The sequence below is a fragment of the Camponotus vicinus genome, unplaced genomic scaffold (assembly GCF_025532165.1).
Source record: "Camponotus vicinus isolate PSW18456_S1 unplaced genomic scaffold, iyCamVici1.0 SCAF_9, whole genome shotgun sequence".
Taxonomy (NCBI): domain Eukaryota; kingdom Metazoa; phylum Arthropoda; class Insecta; order Hymenoptera; family Formicidae; genus Camponotus; species Camponotus vicinus.
In genome coordinates this window covers 5,792,501-5,812,535 of record NW_028141981.1, presented here as the reverse complement: position 1 = coordinate 5,812,535, position 20,035 = coordinate 5,792,501, and the positions used below count along the sequence as shown (strand labels likewise).

General features: G+C 37.5%; 1 protein-coding gene across 5 annotated transcripts in view; it reads left to right on the top strand.

Annotated features, from left to right (window-relative positions):
* Positions 1-20,035, top strand: part of LOC145976494 (uncharacterized) — a 304,704-nt gene that overhangs the window by 14,391 nt on the left and 270,278 nt on the right. For 4 of the 5 annotated variants that reach the window (XM_083107612.1, XM_083107608.1, XM_083107607.1 and 1 more), the window contains exon 2: positions 4,953-5,047. In XM_083107612.1, coding sequence (XP_082963738.1) covers positions 5,036-5,047 — 12 coding nt within the window. In that variant the 5' untranslated portion in view covers positions 4,953-5,035. Of the gene's footprint in view, positions 1-4,952; positions 5,048-18,420; positions 18,591-20,035 lie in introns of those variants that run through there. The other variant, XM_083107611.1, reaches the window with a different exon arrangement.

Genomic DNA, 20,035 nt, shown 5'->3' with positions numbered 1-20,035 from the left:
ATCTCGAATATTCCGACGATAGATTTCTCGACGAAAACTCTAATAATAAACTCAAAGGCGCCACTGAACAAAAGAGTTTTTTTTTTACTTTCCATTTTACACCCCTTGCATTAAAATTCTGTTCGCGCTAAGAAATTAAATCATTACGAAATCTTCTTCACGATATCCGCGGCATTGTTGGTCACGCGATTGCGTCATCTCCATTAATTTAACTCGAAGCCGATTTTTCTTAATAGTTATCACCTTTTCCAATCGGAACGGGAGCGTTTTCATTTCAGCGCCCGAGTCGGAGCGAGGACGACAAGAAGCTGAAAATGCGGCCGGGGGATGGAACGAGGTCAAGTTGATTTTATCTCCTTGTAAGCGCGGGTGCGCGCCTTCGAAACCCGACCGACGTTATTTACGGCCAATGCATTTTCATCGGCTTTACGTTCAGGGTAGAAGCGCGCCCGGTCGCGAACATCGTCGACGTATATCGCATGAACTCGATATAAGACTGCGAACATGCAGTGTCGGATTAGATAAATAACCTTCATAAGAAGGAAATGGATAACAACTTCGATACATTTTATACAACGGGAACAATGGTACATAAATTCGTAAGACAATTCGCTGCGTATTGAACGCTTTGCGGATTGTTGCGAGAAAACCATGTATTATGGAATGAGCAGAAAAATCGTTTATTCTCTCTCTTTTGAGACGTATATCTCGGTCAAATTAATCTTTATAATTCTAGATTATTTTATAGAATTTTGAAATAATAAATCAAAATAAATTATTGTATTATTATCAAATTAAGCAAAAATTTAGTGATTATTTGTCGGATATTCATGATGTGTGCCTAATCAAATATTTCTATAAATAATATATATATATATTTAGATTATTGCAATTTGCAACTACTTCTTGTTTCTGAGATGTTCTGGATCTATTTGAACGCGCGGGAGTTTGTAGATAGAGAAGTTACTGCTCTCGCTCATTGCAAACACGATTCGTTCTTTGCGAGTACGGGCGACAACAATCGATAGCGGTTATCTGCGTCGAACCAAATATCGGATCGTACGGAAGAAGGGAGCCAAGAGGCATAGGGGAACGGAAAAGGGGATGGGATACACAAACGGCGTGCCGAATTTACGAGAGCGACGTTGGTTGTTCAAATACTATCAAATTCGAATCCGATTGAGAGCAGGGGCTTAGCGATCCTGCCGATCCTTCCCATCTCTCGATCGAAGGCTTCGGAATTCTACTCTTTCCTCGTCGAGTTAACATCAGAGAAATCAGGTCACAGTTCACGCTTATCGATCGCTCAGCGAGAATCTACCGGGTACTTATTCTTCCGCGCTGCGGTCGAGAATGGAAAAGAAAGGAGATCAATATCGGCGAACCGGATATTGAGAGGTATAAACAGATAACGTAAGTTTCGGATAACCCCGTTTAAGTGCCGGTTTCGCTCCGAAGCGTGCACGTTTCTCGAGAATGAAAGGCGAAAGAAGAAAACAATGAATTTTCTCAATAATGGGAGAAAATTAAAGACTATTATAATGAAAGGATTTCATCGAATTAAAACTTTAAAGTTACTCTAATTACATCTTTAAAATTAATTCTTTATACATTAATTAGGAACATATTGACGCAAATTTTTAAACAAAACAGTTATAATGGCAATACGAGTCGAGTGTCGATGTTATAACACATTTATTTATAATACAATCAAATAAATATTGATATTAAAGCATACAAAGAGAGGATAGCGAACGTTTCGACCCTATTTTTGGGTCATCTTCAGCGCGAAAGTATATAATAAAAGATAATATAATGAAAAAATATAATAACAAAGTGTTTTATATCGGAGTCTGTTGCAAAGGGTGCTGTCTAAAGCGATAATAAATGTCTCGGTATCTCATTTTTAAATTATATTCGGGAAAAATTATTCATAATTATCTCTTCGTTATATCGAATTATGATACGTGATAAGCTTCAAATATTCGCATCTATCACATTTCGTGGAACTGGCGTAATAGATAGCACGCTCGTTTTCTTCGTCATCCGCTCGCTTTCATCCCGCACAAAGGGCCAAAGTCCCGATAATTATAATCAGTCGATTTCAGCGTCAAGGCAAGGGGGACGATCGTCGGAGTCAGGGTGATTCGGGGAGATTGGCGGCGGGAAGAGGGAGTGGTGGACGCGAAGGGATGATGTTGTGTGTCGTCTCCACTCGCTGCGATAGAGGGTGGACAGAGCATTTACATCATTTAATTTATGATCCTCTCTCCGCCGCGATCAGCCTGGACTATACGGGTCTTCGCACGCACACGCGTACACGCGCCGCGGGATATATTAGAGCCGTACGCGTCTCGTACGAGTACCTATTTGCTTACGTATATACTGACGCACACAAGATCGCGCTCACTAATGCAACGGCAGAATAAATTTGCATATACATGTGACCGTGTTCGAACGGAACTGCGCGACGGAAAGAGGGAGGACAAGAGGTCCTGATGGAACCTACGAGCAAGAACGGGAATGGAGGAACACATCGGCGTTTCTCTTCGAAACCCATGGAATATAGCCGGTCTTGGATGGGAGTGTGGGTTGGCTGATGGTCATCGTACGACTTCGTAACAAGGGAAGCATCCGATCGAGTAGTGCCACTAAAAAAGTAATGCGGTTGCTTTAAGTAATTTCATTTGGTAGAACTTGGTCCTTCGGTTTTCTTTTCCTAGTTTTATAGCGATCGCTGTATTCTTTTTCTTTCCTCTTTCTCTTTTTTTCTCTCATTCTGTCCTTATTTACATGTTTTTCGCTAATCAATTCGATTAACAAATAGTAGATTTCGCGTGCTGTTGTAGAATTTTTATACCTAGATGAGCAAACATGATCTCTACGAAAGTCAACAATATGCTCGGCGATCGTTGAGCTTTTGCATAATTCTCTTCCTTTTCTCTTCGTGCGAGAAAATCGCGGTCTCACGGTTGTAACCGGCTGCCGGTACCGGATGACAACTTGCGGCGGAAACTCTGGGTATTAACGGCGGCGAAACTCGAGGAAACGGGCCGTCTTATACCATAACCTGTAATGTGTAAACGGGAGTATTTGGCCCGGGGATTACCGAAACTCGAAGTTTGATTGGCCGTGCCAAGAGTATCAAGTTTTGGCTGGGGCGCGTGAAACTTCGGTTAATTTGCCGGGGTGTAGTGGGCGCAGCAAACCGAGTTTGGTGGTGCGGAAACGGAGAGAGTGCAGAGCAAATCGCACAATGTCGTCTCTGATTGGATTGATTCGTTTCGAGCTTTTCTTTCTGCGGCGATACCCAAGAGTTCTCTATAGAAAATGCGAATCCTACCGTCAGCGAAACTATCTTTCGTTGCGCAGCGACAGGATGCGATAAAACGCGTTTGCAATTGGAGGGGTCAGGGTGATAAAATTACATTTTACGGAAATTATTGATGAACATTTCATTGGTATGATATGCCAATTTGTTATGATATTTTATAAATTTATTAATTACGATATTTTATTTACTAGTAATAATTTGCATAATATTTGGACAACCGCTTCTGAATACTTTACTAAAAAATATTGACTTTTACATTATTATCCGCTTAGAGAAATATTTTCGAAATATACGATTCTCACTGTTAGATTATTTAAGATACATTTGACGTCATTATCGATATGCAATATAAATATATAACGCGTTAATTGAATAATCGACATGTATAATCGCCAATACATTTTATTCATAATATATGTAAAATATATTTCCTATATTTTCATTATCATAACATTATTAGAGCAAATCATAAATTTTCATCGTTTTAACAAAGTTTTCATTGTAGCGAGAATATTTCTCACAGAAGAGAGCATTAAATAGATTTAATGTACCGCATTTTAAATACAATTTCGTGGGTTTGCCACTTTAGCCAATATATTAGACCCTTAAATCGCATCGATACACTGCACCGGAATCTCCAATAAAATCCCGTCGAGTCGACGCGGTGCCGGCGAAGGAACGATCAGAATTTCGACGACCTTATTTTATCACAACGAATTTCAAACGTTATCGGTAACTTCAACCGGATAAAGATATAATTTTTATAATTATAGAATTTTATAATTATATAATTTATGAGAGAGAGAGAAAGATACGGTTTTTTTAAAGCAAAGTGATAAATGAAGGTCTATCATCCTAATACCTATATATCGAACGAATTGGCGCTTTCGCGTGACTTTAAATTAGAACATGCAATTACGCGAGACCGTATTTACTTCTAATTAGTTTACGATTATCCTTCGGTCTCCTCGTTTCCTTTTCCCATCTCTTTCTCTCTCGCTGGATATACTCTCGTTCGTTTGCCACTGAAACCAACTGAAATTGATTTCTGCGTAACGATACGTTTGAGTAATTCATGCTTTTCACGAGTGACCGAAAAATTGCCGGTATTCAAAAATTGCTCAATAAATACACGCTTTTAAGATATTCTCATGTACCCTCGTTTTATTCGTTAGCTCTTATAAGTACTTGCATAACAGTCACTTGTCAAAATTGAAACAGTTCTCGTTGTAAAATTTATTGCGATATATTGCTGAGGCTTGCGAAATCATATTTCAGTGTTGCTGCAGACAAATCCCCTTCCCTCCTTTTCGGAGACAAAAATGCCACTCTTTCTCTCTTGCGGCCTCTCCGCGTCAAATATTGTACGCACAAAATGGAATTCCTCAATTTACAACGTATATATACCGTGTAACGTAGATATGCATTCGAGTTTCACTACACTTTCTGTACAAAAATTTTCCTCGAATATTTTTCGGCGCAGAATTTCACGACATTTTTAGCTTAGGACGAAGCAAGCATTGTGAACGCACTTTGAATGCGATTAAAATTATCTGAATCTAATTTTGTACGCTATAATGCATAATCAGGGAAGAATGATTTTTCTATATTGTTGCAGCATGTCAATAGACAACACCAATTGGCTATGGCTCGTGTATTAAAGCCACAACTGCCGCCCTCCAAGCCGCCTCTCATTTCTTCATGGCAGCTACGGTGAGTGAATAACATGCATATAATACCTGAAGAATTTGCGGCTTGAGATATAATATTCTTATAAAGTCCTGTAATATAATTAATTACACAACTCCGAGAACTATTTTTAGCATAATAACATTGTTTTATAAAATTAAACGTTAGAAAAATATGACAGAAGCTATCAGATATCGACAAACTTTTATTCGAAAAGATCTCCTAGTCTGCTTTCAAGTATATTTGAAAATAGATTATTCTATCCCAAGCCACATTCTCGATTTCACCTGCCTCGAACGTCGGAGTAGCGATCGTTTGTTAGGTCGTGCATCCCTGATACATGTATGTATATGTGTGTACGAAAGACAGAAAGCCGTTTTACCTTCTCTACTTCTTTCTCATTCGAATAGAATTCAAAATTCCAAACCGCCCTTTTCAGATATTCGTTCATCGTATATCTTCGAGTCGGTCGTACGCTTTTTCTCGGTGCGATCGTCACGTTGCCGATCACGCAGAGAAGAGAAACGCTGTCGCGGATTCATCATATGACTTATACGAGTAACAGTTTAAGAATGACAGGTGAAGCATGACCAGAGCAACGATATTTTAGGTTTTCTTGATAATAATCATATCGACTATATTCGGTTTCATTCCTCTCTCGCGTTTCTTCCCGATACTCTGGTAACCGGAAGATGTAATGTCAGATTCAAATATCACGTCTAAGTGTCACTTTCTGAAATATCTCGATGTCTTTTACCGAATGCTATCGTATATTTTGGAATCATTGCGTTATAGAATGGATCGAAAGAATCACGTATGATGTTTTATTAGATAGAAAAAAAATCTCTAATATTTATTAATATAAAAATCTAACAAATAACATCTATTTTTTCACGATTATCTGAGTGTTTTTTAAACTTTTCTGTAGTGCAATTTACATATATTTTTTAAACTTTTGCATAAGTGAATAAACATTTATATTTAATTTCCGAGAAACCAATGCACGCGTTTCGAGGATTTACGGAATATCTGGGGCTGAACAGGCTAAAGATATATCTCCTTAGAGATACATCGCGAGATCAGCTGCACACCATTACACAGACGTGCTTAATCGGAAAAGCGACGCAAGATGAAAGAGCCGTAAAGAGAGGCATGGCTTCGCGTTTAGAGAACGGTGTTCGCCGTTTGAAATACGTGCGTGTCTCGATGCGCGGGGGGTGGGACGAAGGGAATGGGGTATGTAATCGAGGGCTGCCGCGCGTTCGAATCGCGTCGACTTTGCTGAATGTGCGGTGGCGCTTCGATTAATAGTTATTGGTTTCGTTGCCGGTTGCAGCGGCTGCCACCACCGCCGCCGCCGCTTCGGCTTCTTCTTTTCTGCTTTCCTCTTCCGTGACGGAGAACCGTGATGCCAACCGCATCGGCAACTCCGTGTAATATTAATCGTTTTCGAATCGCGCTGTGAAACGGAGCGGTTCAACAGAGATGCGGGCATCCGCAGGATACGAAAGATACGCGTAATTACGCCTTCCATTCAAGCGATGGATGTTTGATATGAATTTTTCAATATTCTCTTATCGTATGATACTTTCGCTGTGTCGGCAAATAAAAAATATCAATGTATAAACTAATGAAAAAGATGAAAGCAAAATTAATTTAACGTGAAAGAAGCTTCGCGAGACAAAATTATCGCGGTGTAAGATTAAAAAATGATTGACATTTCTATCAGCTGACAGATACATCAGATACATTAATATTTCGTAGAAACCGTTAACGGAAAGAAATGGTCGTCAATTTCGCGATATTGATGTAGCTTCGAAGTAACACTAATTGCTTTCGAATCGCTTCGCGATTTGTCGTGCGAGCAAACCAAGGGGATGCGAGCGCTATCGACGCGAGCGTTCAGTTTGATCGCACCATCCAACAACACGACTTACCGCCGTCCCTGGTGCATCGTGTATCGTCTGGCGTTTATCTCTAGTCGATAACACGCGCGATACGCACCTGCGTCGAATTTTATGTCGTCACAAGCTACTCCGAGGTCTCTGGTAGGCTTATAACGCGGAAGAACTACTGAAATGAAGCGCATAACTTTTTTTTTCGTCAATCTTTAATCCTACGATTTTACTTTGATGTATGTGTATCTGTAAAAAGTTTGAGTCTGCAAGAAATTAATTTATTTTTTTTTACATATTTGTTGCTGCACGTTGATTATTCTTGACAGACCTGCATAATTATTGATAATAATATGAAAGCATTTGATTCCTTTAATTTCTTTATCTCACTCGATTTATTTCACCATCGATAAAGATTATTTGAAAAAGTTTGATTATAGGAACTAGTCTATGAAGTTTGACAAGTTTGAGGAAATAATGAGAAATAATTGGACATCGCGTTTTTGTTAAGGTAGACGCGGATAAGCATTTTCTCTTGCAAATAATGGGAAGAGTTTAAGGGAAAAGGGAAGAAGGACACAGAAGGTGAACATAAATATTCAGTCTCTAATCGAGCGCCTCACTCCACCGTACCATCGTTAATTTTCCGTAAAGGCCGATGAAGAGAGTAAAAAGTTAAAACCGAGTGTATCGGAGAGTGTAAAAGCATAGACGCTACGTAACGAGCAATGGGGAGGCTCTTCCGGTTACTTTTGCGTCGAGTTATTGCGTCCGCGCTCCTCGCGATCGTTAAAAGGTAAACGAGCGGATGGTTCTTTTCGCGAGACGATGCTTTATCGCTTTATAAGTAGTCACGATAAAGTAGACAATCGTGAGGGCTATTACTGCTCGCCTCGCTGGTCGGAGTTAAAGCCTCCGGCTCGTTTGTAAGTGCGTTCATTACAGTCGACTAAATTTTCTTTCTGTGCCTATATTAAAGATAAGAATATATTATAAAGAAATCTATATATTATCTCTAAAAAAGAAAAATCTGCGTTTAGTTAATCTTCGCTTCTTGGTACAAACTAAATCTTGAATTGAAATCAACTTCTTTCCGAAAAATGGGCAATATAATATTAATCAAATTTTAAGTTTATTTGATTATCAATCATTTTATAGATGAAAAAAACGTATTTTTACTTTTTAAAATTTATTTTTATTTATATCAATAAAAGATTCATTTTTTTCGCGAATATATAGATAATTGATCGTGGATAAGATATAAAATGTAAAACGGCATAGCGAATTAGCCGTGCATTTGAGCCTCATTCCGTTTGCGTTGGGAATACCCGTGCTAAGCGAGTCGTGCCTCTAATTTTAAGGCAAAGCAAACCTGACGTTTCCATGCTGTTGGTTTTCATTAAGAGGCTGGGCGGCAAGCAAATGTAACCGACTGGCCGTGCTTAGCATTCAACCCCGTCTCTACCAGTCTGGTTTGCTATAAGTTTTCGCCGGTCCAGCGACCTTCCTCTCTCGTTGTTCCAGTCTCGGTAGAACATGCGGAGACGATAAAGGTGACATGCAAACGAGACACGTGCATCTCATGTCCCTAATCAACGTGCCAATCGAAATCACGTGCGTTAACATTTTTCGCTCGCCGGTTTTTTATCATAATTTATCAAACTAACATTATTTAAGTAAATTGTAATTACATATTCTGATTATATCTGTGCGCAACATATATGTTTATAAAGAACACATATTACGATGAATGGAAATTACATTAATAATATATTTGAATATAATTAATCAATTTGAAAAAGATATAAAAATAGTATAAAAACATACGACGCGTGACATATCTGCTTGTCAATCTTGTTCCTAAATGTGAAGGCTGAATTCGTTACTTCTGATTATTTCAGAAAAATCGAACATTTCGAGATACGCTGATAAAGGAGCGTCGGCAAAATCCTTTGAGCGTTTCTCGCTCGCGTTTCTCATTAATTAATTTTTTTTAATGTTTTAACGGGCGCGAGAGCACCGGAATTCGGGTCGGCGCAAAGTAAACGCGCCAACAATTTTGCACGAGATATACACGCGCGACGGGTGCATTAGCGGGACCTTAAATACCGCCACGTGGCTTCGCGCGGAATGCTTGGGCGGCTTTGCCCGTCGAGACCTTTCTCTCCACGCCCACGCATTCGCTTGCTCGGTATCTGTTTTACACCGCCGCGCCGGTAAGTCGCTGCCGTACACGTGCAATGTAAACGCTTCATTACGGCGAAGCCAGAGAAAATGGAAAAGGGAGATTTCTGGCTCCTCTTATATACGCTTATTGCGCTATACTCGTCGAGAAGAAGAAATCAGACTCACTCCGGGCTCGACCGAGTTTCCTACGTTAGCGTGCCGACTTAGCCGCTTTCGCAGTATCTCGGGAAAACCAATGAAGTGAGTTCTTCGTCGGAATCGCGAGAGATAAAATAGTAGAACTCCTCTAACTCTGAGGGATTACTTAGTTTTACGTCTGACGCTCGACTCGCGCTTAGACATGCAAAGTTGTTCGAGATATCTTCTCAACTCTCTCGTCGATGTAAACTCTTGCTTTTTTATACACAAAATTTTCAGAAAATGAGTCATGAAAATTAAAGTCTAATAGCATTATAAATCTCTGTACACCTAAATAATTTTGATGTATTTTTTTTAGTTGTTTGTTATTGCACAATTGGAAACAGATTAATGCTTTGTTCTGTAATTCTTTCTAGAGAAAATTATGTTACGCGATAGAATTCCCGTAATGCTCTTTTTGTCGTTACAACGAATGAATTATCTCCTTTGGCAGCAGACAGCTTCGAGAAATGAGAATGGAAAGGGTGGGCGGCGCACGAAAATGGCAAGAGGTGCAGAGAAAATGAAAAAAAAAGAGCTTTGTGTTACAGCCCACAACAATGCCGGTGATGCTAGGATCGTTCTCTTTAGGCCGGTGCACAATGGGCTGCAGTTTATCGGGCTTTTATTATTCCTCCTTCGAAATATCGTCACTTACCGCGTATGTTGAATGTCCGAATATTTGGTTTTTATCGGCAAATATAGTTTTTCTCCATTCTCTTTTAAAATATAATTTAAAATGCACTAATTCATCGGCATATGTTGTGGGTTGGAGAAAATTGTTCATTTTTTTTCCTCTGTTAATTATATTTCGTATTTAAATAACATGCATTTTTATATGCTTCTCGTCTCAGATATTCTTGAATTAAGATCAACGAGTTGTGATGAGACTGATCCGCTTAAATATTATGGAATACATATCGGAAATTTAACTTGACAACAGAATTGACCGTATACGCCGCGCTCGCATTTACCTCCTCTTTTTCTTCTTAAGCGTGCACTTAGTTTTGCCCGTACTTCCCGAGCCGATCCAAGCGGAGTCTAGAGTTCTCAGTCCCGTAAATCCTTTAAGTGTCTCTCCGCTTTTACCACTCAACCCTCGGACCGTAGATAGCAGGCCAGAGAGATGGGATGGAGGACGACGAGGAAGGAGCCTGGTCGTGGAGAAGCGGACTACTTGCGCAGTAGTTGTACCATTTTTCTTTACGTACGTCCAGTCCGGCTTATCCCGTATCGTTTTCGTGGTGTAGTCGTTCTCTCACACTCAGAAGATTAGACGATAGTCATCTCGGTGATGAAGCCGCCTAGAGAAATAAAGTAAAGCCCTTGTTCGCGACATGCGATATTCTACTCGCGGTACATCGGTGATCCCGCCGACGTGTGTATGGCGTCTTTGAATGAATGTGCGAAAAATAGTAAATGCGCTGGTATATAATTTCATGAATGCAATGTTGATAAATACACGTATATCGCAAGATTAATTACGGAAAATTTTATTACTGCGGGATATAAATAAATAAGTATCGAATGTCTCTTCTGCTTCTTTTCAATTATATATCGTCTTTATAAATTATAATGAATCGTAATTTATGGACTCGATGAAAAAGAGAAAGAGAAAGAGAAAGAGAGATATTAATATCATATAATATTAAGTTATTTAAATTCAAGGAAATTCTGCTTCCTCAAAATCATATAATCTGAAATTTGATTATGAAGATAAGTTATCGTTGAATACGAAAGGAATGTAAAAAAATGAATGAATGAGGGGTTTTAAAAAAATGTTAAATTTTTGCCTAGAAAAATTAATGTCTTGTTCATCGTTCAATGGATTAACTTCTTTCTCAAATACCACAGTAAGACACCGTAATATAATCAACGACTAAAAAGTTTCGCGGAGGTTGCACTATTTGAAAAGTTAAAGGATAGTCACTGCTACAAGGTACACAGCTATATTTTGATTTTCGCATTAATTAAGGGCGCGAGTTTCTCATCTGGACGAGCGAAATCAAGAGACACGGTAGTGTCTTGTGCTAAGTCCGCGCAAGCAACAAGACGCGCTCCGTGTTTCTTTACGCGAGTCGGAGCGTACTTGATATTTTCATTTCTCATATATCCGCTGAACGGATCGAGTTTTTACTAGATTCAATCGATAGGCTTGGGTGATTACTTACGCCGATAGAAAGAGAGATGGCTTGAAAAAATCTTTTCAACAATCAGGTTGTCAAACGAATATCGCGAAAAGAAATAATTGTGGATATCCGACTCGACACGTATTTATATCCGGAGCAAGATGCCGGTTGTATACACATGTATTTCTCGCGTGTCGGAACATCGGGTTACTTTGTAGTCTCATCCTAACGACGCTGCGCTCGCTTGATGGCGATGCTGATGATGGTGATGGTGGTGGTGGTGGTGGTGGTCGTGATGGTGGTGGTGGTGATGTTGCTGCTGCTGCTGCTGGCGAACACTGCTCCGGGCGCCGTGATTGTAATATAGGTCAACGTTTACACAGCTGCTTTAAGCTGGATTTACTGAAGAGCTTTCGCCGTGCCACGCCAACCGGAGCAAACTAGGACGGCAAATATATTTTTTATCGTACATTTGTATACCACTCTCTCTCTCTCTTTTTCGCTCTGTCATCTCTTCCCGCATGTTACGCGCAGAAACGGTTTCGAAATTCGAACGTGAATGTGTATACATGTGTGTCCGGATGATTCTTCTATTATTTTCAGAATTATTTGTGATAGTTGATCTAACTTATCGTCATATAGTCTTTCCTGTAAATTAACAGAATGTTATATATTCTGTTTATTATTCAATCTAAATTTCTCCCTCGAAATAGAATTTGCTTCAACGCGACTGTCAGTTTCAAGCTAGTCTAATCTCCGACATTCTGATTAAATCCTCGGATCAACAGTTCGATTTAGGATTATTATATCTGCTGTATTTTATGTGAGCGTGGGTTGTCAATTAAAGTAACATAATTAATGATCCAAATCTTCGTCGTAATCAAACTGATACTAATTATATAGTTGTAAACAGAGTCGCAAACAAATAGCGTCCATTCTATTATGGTATTGTATCGCTAATACATGGTAAATATATAACCATTCGGAGAGCAAGACTTTTGATCGATAGCGTAGAGCTTATCGATCGATCGGAATAAGATAGAGGTTGCCGTCAATGTGCGTTGCTTTGAACATATGTCACGGTACGCAAACGAGTGAACGTGTCCGTAAACAGAACTCTGTCTTCAAAGACGTCCCCGCAGCCTTAGTTTGCGCGCTGGCCTTAGTTTGTCTCGTGGTCTTGCAATCTTCCTGTAAGTCTCACGCGAGATGGATCGGACCACCCACTACGAAACGAACGAACATGCATTTGCTAAGTAATTAATCTACTCCTAAAATCGAGTCGTGATATATTTAAGACATCTTTTTCCACAATATTCTTTGATCATATAATCTTACAATTAGATCCACTGTTTCAAATATACATATCTCATAAAGAAATATATACTATGTATATAATATTAACATAAAATGCTTCCACATTCTGTACTAAAAGCTTTGATTTATTTATTTTTAAAACTTATTTTAAATTTACTTTCAAATCTAATTAACTTAACGATAGATAGATTTTTATTATGAAGGTTTATGATTGAAATTTCGTTATTTATTTTATACAGACTTTGAAAGCATTATTGTGCGGTTTTATGAATTATGCGAATTAATGAGTAATACTTAGTGAGCGTGGCTTGAATGCATCGCGTTATTAAAATGCAAACCTCCGTTAATAAGTGCTTAAATCAAGGCATTTGTTTACCGCTTGCGATCGATAATGTAAATAACGGAATACTACTATTCATTAATGATATCATTCGTTTTCTCTCGAATGATATTAATTTTAAGTCGTTTATTTAACAGTTATATTGACGGATATTGAATTGTTATATTATATGCATAATATGAACTTACATACTAATTTGGAAAAGATTATTTCAACTTTTCGTTATAATTACAAAAATGGCACCGCTGTTCTGGAGAAATCTTTCTATTTTGTTGATTGCTAACGACAAACTGAAATGTCTGTTGCGTCTTTCGTCATTCTTTTTCTCTTCCTCCGCATTACGAAGACATTGGTAATTTGAGGGGAAATACGGACGAGCAGTGTTTCGAGCGCCATTATCAGGTAGCGCATTCCCCGAGCTTGACTTTGCTGCGGTAGCGGCAACGGGGAACGGTTTCTTTTCAGAACATACCATGAGAAATTCTAACTAGCAAAGTTTCCCGGGAGTGGCGCGAAAACGGGAACGCGCCACGGGGTAGAGGAAAAACGGAAAGAAATAGTCGGGATGAAGGAAGGAAAGAGCAGTTGACAACTTTTTAATCTCATTGGGATCTCATTGGACTCCCTCTCTCGTTGTTCCAACGAGACGAAACCTTTCCGGTTCGCGGCAAACAAATTTCGTTTCCAGCTACCTCCGGCAATCACACTAACGTAAACACAAATTTTTGCTTCTTCACGTTGCGCATTAATAATCGATATCTACATAAATTTCAATTTAATGTAAACATATTGCATTTTATCGTATTCTATTTTTCTCCATCCTATCAAATGTTTTGAATATATTAAAATATGGAAAAAAATACATTTAATGAGACAAATAATTATTTTCATATTTTATATTATTTGTATTTTAAATATTTACGATATAGATTCATCAATTATTATTTTCCGGAAGTTTATTGTGAAGCAATATGAGGTCAGTTTAATATTTCTCATGCTACACGTAGCTTTTTACAATTAATAATCGAGTCGATCAAATGTTTGGACGATGACAAGAATGTAAGAATGAGATCACTGCACTGATGTTTCATGCCATACGTGCAGCGCGAAACGGCGATGAAAAACGTGGAAATAGACGCGACTGGAGCGGAAACGGCGTTGCTTTTGTCGGCTACTACTAGCAAAGGGGCAAACGGAATTGGATGCGAAGTAGTTCTAACCCACGGAGAAAAGGGCGTCGGGGGAGGAAACGGAGACTTTTATATTCCCGCTTTTTGTTCTTTTCTTGCACTTCCGAGCGTGCGCGAGAAACCGCTTCTTCAGTCTCTAGCGGCTGGAATCGTGCGCGTTTGCTGGGATATGCGAACAACACAACGTCAGTGTGTTGACGGAACATGTACGTAATACGGTCAATATGTACGACGTGTGTTGAAGAGATGATGTCTGCACTGATTCTTTTAATTAAAAGATGCCATCTTTGTGTTATCGAATCGATTATTCAGATTTTTAGATCGAGCTTTTGATACGGATTGCATTGCACATATGTACAACTACTCTTCTAATCTCATTTATTATAATAAAGAATTAGAACTTATTTTGATATCCGTGATGTTTTATACGATACGCTGATTTTGAATCACATCGATAAATTTCATTTGTACAAAACCTGTAATCAATGTCATATTGATTTTTCCTTAGTAAAAATTTAATTAGCTTAATTTTATAAACGACAGTATTATGTGAAATTAGTAATGGAAAAAAGCTATAAAGATTGTATCACATGACTTTAGAGAAACAAGCAATATGGTAATTCACCTGTCCTGTGCAATGTAAATAAGATACGAAGAGCGATACGAACTACGGGAGAATAAAAAAAAAACACAGCGAAACAAGAAAATAAATTATCACGGGGATACGGTTAAACGCGCAAGTTGACCCGGAAGAGATAGAAATCACTTTGGACGATACGTCGCCTGCGTTTGGAGGGAACGTTCAATGCGAAAATCGATGCGGCGGGAGAGCCGCACGATTTAGACTGATATCGGTGCAGAGGATAATATATGGTAAAGCCCAACGAGTACGGGCACGCATAAACGATAAGCCCACCCTACGCCTATCTGACTGTTTGCATCGGATGCATGCGTGTCGTCTCTGTCGTGCGTGTGCGAATCGCGCGTACGCGGTATGTAACGCGATTTACATACCAATTAAATTCCCTCTCTCTTGCTCTTTTTCCTCTTTATTCGAGCTTTGAAACAAGAATGAAATTTCCGCGAAATATCGCGCACCACTCATGTAATTAATATAAACCTTTACAACATCAGAGCGCAAGAAAGGTAATTTCTACGAATTAATAACAGAGAAAGATTCTGGAAAAAATACACTTTTATCAATATATTATTTTTATACAAGGTATAATTTTTTCAACAAATATGAAAATGCGCAGATTTTTGCATGAATAGTTTTTCATTTATAATTTTAATGTATAGTATATGTAATCTAAGCAGAGAGAAACTCGCCTGCAAATATAATGTTCTACGCTTGCTCGTTAGTCATGGAAACCGCAGCGGAAATTCCCTTTCCATTTATTTTTTTTGAAGCGATCAACTCTCCGCCGTAACCTGCGTGCGAATATTATGCAAACGCGAACTAAGTATTCCTATTCGAGAGGTTTTCCAAGGGACTCTTTACCGGTGGTAATACTATACCAGACGATCCCCGAGGCTCGTTCATGTATCATTCATGCGTCGGCCTCCGTAGAGGGTTACTCGACCCAGCGAAATGTGAAGATGTCCGCGGGTTTAGATACTTCATGACTATTCGTTTTATTACAGACTTTTAAATTATCTACTCGTCGCGATCAGTCAAGTTCCGGTAATTTTATAATTCTAATTTGTAATTCGAGATTTTCAGTCTACTAATTTTCATCTATTACAGAGCAATTACATATGTTATAAATACACGATTCAAAGATCAATAATTAATATCTTATTTATTCTCGAATGCTTGCACGAACGCTTTGTTGTCAAGTTTTTAAGAAAAATGATTATAACCATGCGAATGAAACCTAGTATTAATATAATAAAAGTTAATTGAAAGAGAAGGAGAGAGAGAGAGAGATGAGATGAAATGTATAACCAATATAAAGGTAGGTTTTTACATATCCAGTACCAAAAATCTACACGACCGCTGAATATAAACGAAAGAAACACAATGTCGCATCGATCATTTTTTCGATGTTCATCAGCGTGTTAAAGTGCGACAAGTGCGTTAACCATCTGATTGATCGTCGTCGTCGGTCCGTTGTTAGCGCGAAATGCTCGCCTCGACGAGTCGGGGCAATCCGTTGCCCCGATTCGTCGTGGCACGGAAATGCCGTGTAAGAAAGTGAGAGAAGGTTTTCGAGAATTCAGCGACGCACACAGAGGAATATCGATAGTATTTCGGTCACGTATAGAGACGGGTGAGCGCCACACCGGTACGATAGGCCGTGACACTGGATAATAGAGTACATATCGCATTATGTACACGTACTAGCTCTGTGGCATTATATACCTTTAACACCCCCGTGAGAATTATTATCGCATTCGAAAGTTTCCATTCGGGGATCATCCGACCATAAAGGTCGCTCGCAATGAGCTCGCGAATTGCCACCATTCTTGTAGCCGCGATGCAGTCGGAATATGTGAGCCTGCTGAGACGAAACTTGATTTTCTACAGCAAGAAAAGTACGATTCACCAAATGCTAGGAGCGACTGCGACTTCGAGCCAGCCGCAAGCCGCGTTCAGAAGATACGTTAAAAATGATTGAAAAATATATGTTTTCCAAGAGAAACACAAATTTTTATTATATATGTGAAACACAAATTCTTATTATATATGTGATAACGTTTTTTAAATTTGCCAAACTTGCGACTTTTATCACATTATTTAATACACATATGCCATAACTCTTTGGTATTCTTTTTAATATTAATTTGAGATTAATTTAATAATAAATGTTTTTTCGCTTATCAAATTCTCCTAGAATTTCGTTCGCGATTTTGAATTATTTTTAATCCTAGGATAAGAGAGACAGATTTTCCTTAGCTCAGTTTTTAATCGGAGTAGAATGATCGACAGCCGATCGAGTTGTTTCGACACTGCAGCTTACGTTTTCTTCTCTTGGTCTTACGTCTCTTCGCGTGAAACTTACTCCGATTCTAACCCTGATAATTTATGGGAGAACGCCGTCTCCAGGGGGGAATTAAATATGTCCGGAAACCGAAATCCGTTTCGGAGCAGCATCGTACGCGCGGCAACTTCCCGATAAGCCGATGGCCGTTTTAACTTTTCTTTAACTGGGAGATTGAATTCCGCTTTAACTTTCTCCGCTCTTTTCTATCGCTATTATTTTATTCCCTTTTTGTTTCTTTCCTATTGCTGCTTTCTATATACACAGAATATTCTAAAATTGCTTTTATATAAAATGTAGATTTTATTCTGAATTCGGATACTAGAATATTATTATATCTATTAAAAAATATTATATCTTATTATTATATTTTAAATAATTTTAATATCGCGTATTTTAACAATATAATAAATATAAATATATCTAATTAATACTTAATAGTAATACATTCTAAATATTTCTGGTTGTATGTACATTAATACCGATTAAAATTACATATCGATAATATTATATAATTTTATTTATCTCAAGATAAACATAAAAATTAAGAAAAAATAAAAATGAATATATTAATTTCCTTTATATACTTTCTTTACTCCTAAAACGACAATACATCTTTTAAATATACGTTTTACATTTAACATGTGAGTTATTGAGTTATTGAAATTGTTATTGAAATTAATATAATATACACAACAAAACAATACAGAAATGTAGAATATGTTTTTATCGTACATTTATTTTGAAGTACGTGAAATATTTCGTGTTATCGAGTCGGATGGCACACGATGGCTCGATCCTCAGTGTTGTTTGTTTACGTGCGGAGACTTTGTTCAACGTTCAACCTTGTCATTCGCGCAGTGAAACTCGAGCGCTACGGGTCGCTCCGTGTGTTGTCGCGTTATTCTTGTAGAAATGTGATTGTTTTACAATTTTTAGTATGACTGTTTTACAATTATTAGTGTGATTAACATTTCAAAAGCGTACATTACATATCTGCTACTTATTAGCAATAGTGTCAAGTGTAAATTTGGACGTCCGAGTTTCGCCTAACCCCTAACTTAACCTAATCGGACGGATCGTCGTAATTTCTCATTGTTTCACGTTGATTTTTTCGTCACAATATAATAAAATACATGTCGCGCGTGTAATTAATACTAAGAATACCGTGCAAAAAACGCAATCGTTGTACATATTTCGTATTTTGCGTAAATTAATGTGCGTGCGATCATAATTAACTATGTTTTCGCGAGTGAAATGTATAGTGCTACGAAGGAGCAGCAAAGGATGAACACGAGAAGAGGGACAAGTCCGAGGAAGCATCAGGTGACAGTGGAGCAATCGTGAGGTGAGTGATTCGCAATTATTGTATTGATTGCAATTTATTATTTGTTACTTATAAAATTAATTGTTTGCGATAGTGATTTATTTAATATTTATGCGTAGTTTACAGTATATAAAATATTTTAGACTTCATTTTTTGTACTTAAAATATTTAATATATACAATATTTATATATCAATTCACGTAATTTTACACAGACTTTTTTTATAATTATATATATTTAAATCTTTTATTTGCGTAATTAGATTTTTTATTTTTTAAAGTTTAAAAGTTTATATCGATAGAATTTTTCTTTTGAACATTACGCGTAATTTGTGTTATTGAATATATTTATCAAAAGAATGTGTACGGGGATAAAATATTTAATTACGTTCAATATTCTTTGAATTAATTATTTTTAATATTATCTTACAATTCGAATATATTTTACAGTTTAATTTGTGTATAAATCAACTTAAACTTCACTATTGCACAGTGAGCCCATCAAATTATTTTTCTCATCTAAAATAGATTTATATATAAATATATGTATATATTAAATATGTGTATCAGATAAAGAATATCAAAAAGGAATATAAGAAAAGTCTATCTGATAATTTTTTATATAGAAATTTAAATTGATAAACACACACAGATAATAGCAATAATATTACACAATTATTAATTATCGGTTAACCATCAGTTTATTCAATCGAAAATGAAAAATTTCTAAGAAAAAGGAATTTAGTAAAGATTTTTTCAAGAAAAATTTTACATTTTTTTTTAATCTATCGAAAAAACTAGGCGACTCGAATCCAAGATGTATCCTGTAAATACATTTCTTTCTCTCTCTCTCTCTTTTTCTCTCTTTCTCTCTCTTTTTCTTTACGCTTTTCTATTCGCGTAACGTGCAATTTTCGGAGAAAGGTATACATTGTTATCCCGCCACTCAGCAAAATTCTCTTGAAAATCACGGTGAATCGCGGATTTACGTCATTGAGCGAGAGAGTGGAGGAAAGGAAATGACCGGTTAAGGCAATAGAATGACTTCCCCTTGAACGTTTTATCTTTATCTAGTTTATTTGCTCCTAGATAGCTGTATTGCATCCACGCGAATGTTTATTCTGGTCGAACTATGCTTGATGCTATGTAAAAATATAGTTAGCGGAAGCAGTATATTTTTGCGTCGTTTGATCGGTAACGCGTTACAATGCCTCCATATTTATATTCCCATCATCTTTATTAATAACGCGTTAATTCTTTTTTTATTATGGAAATTATACGTGTGACGAGAAAGCGAATTAATGTTATTAACAATTAATGTTAGTCATCAAATGCTAAACATGTATATAAATATTTTGTTATGGCAAACATTTCGTACTTTACAATGAATATTAGCATTACTGTAGCGTTTATGTAACATGATTTGCAACCTCATCCCATGTGAGTGACATATTCATTGATTAACAT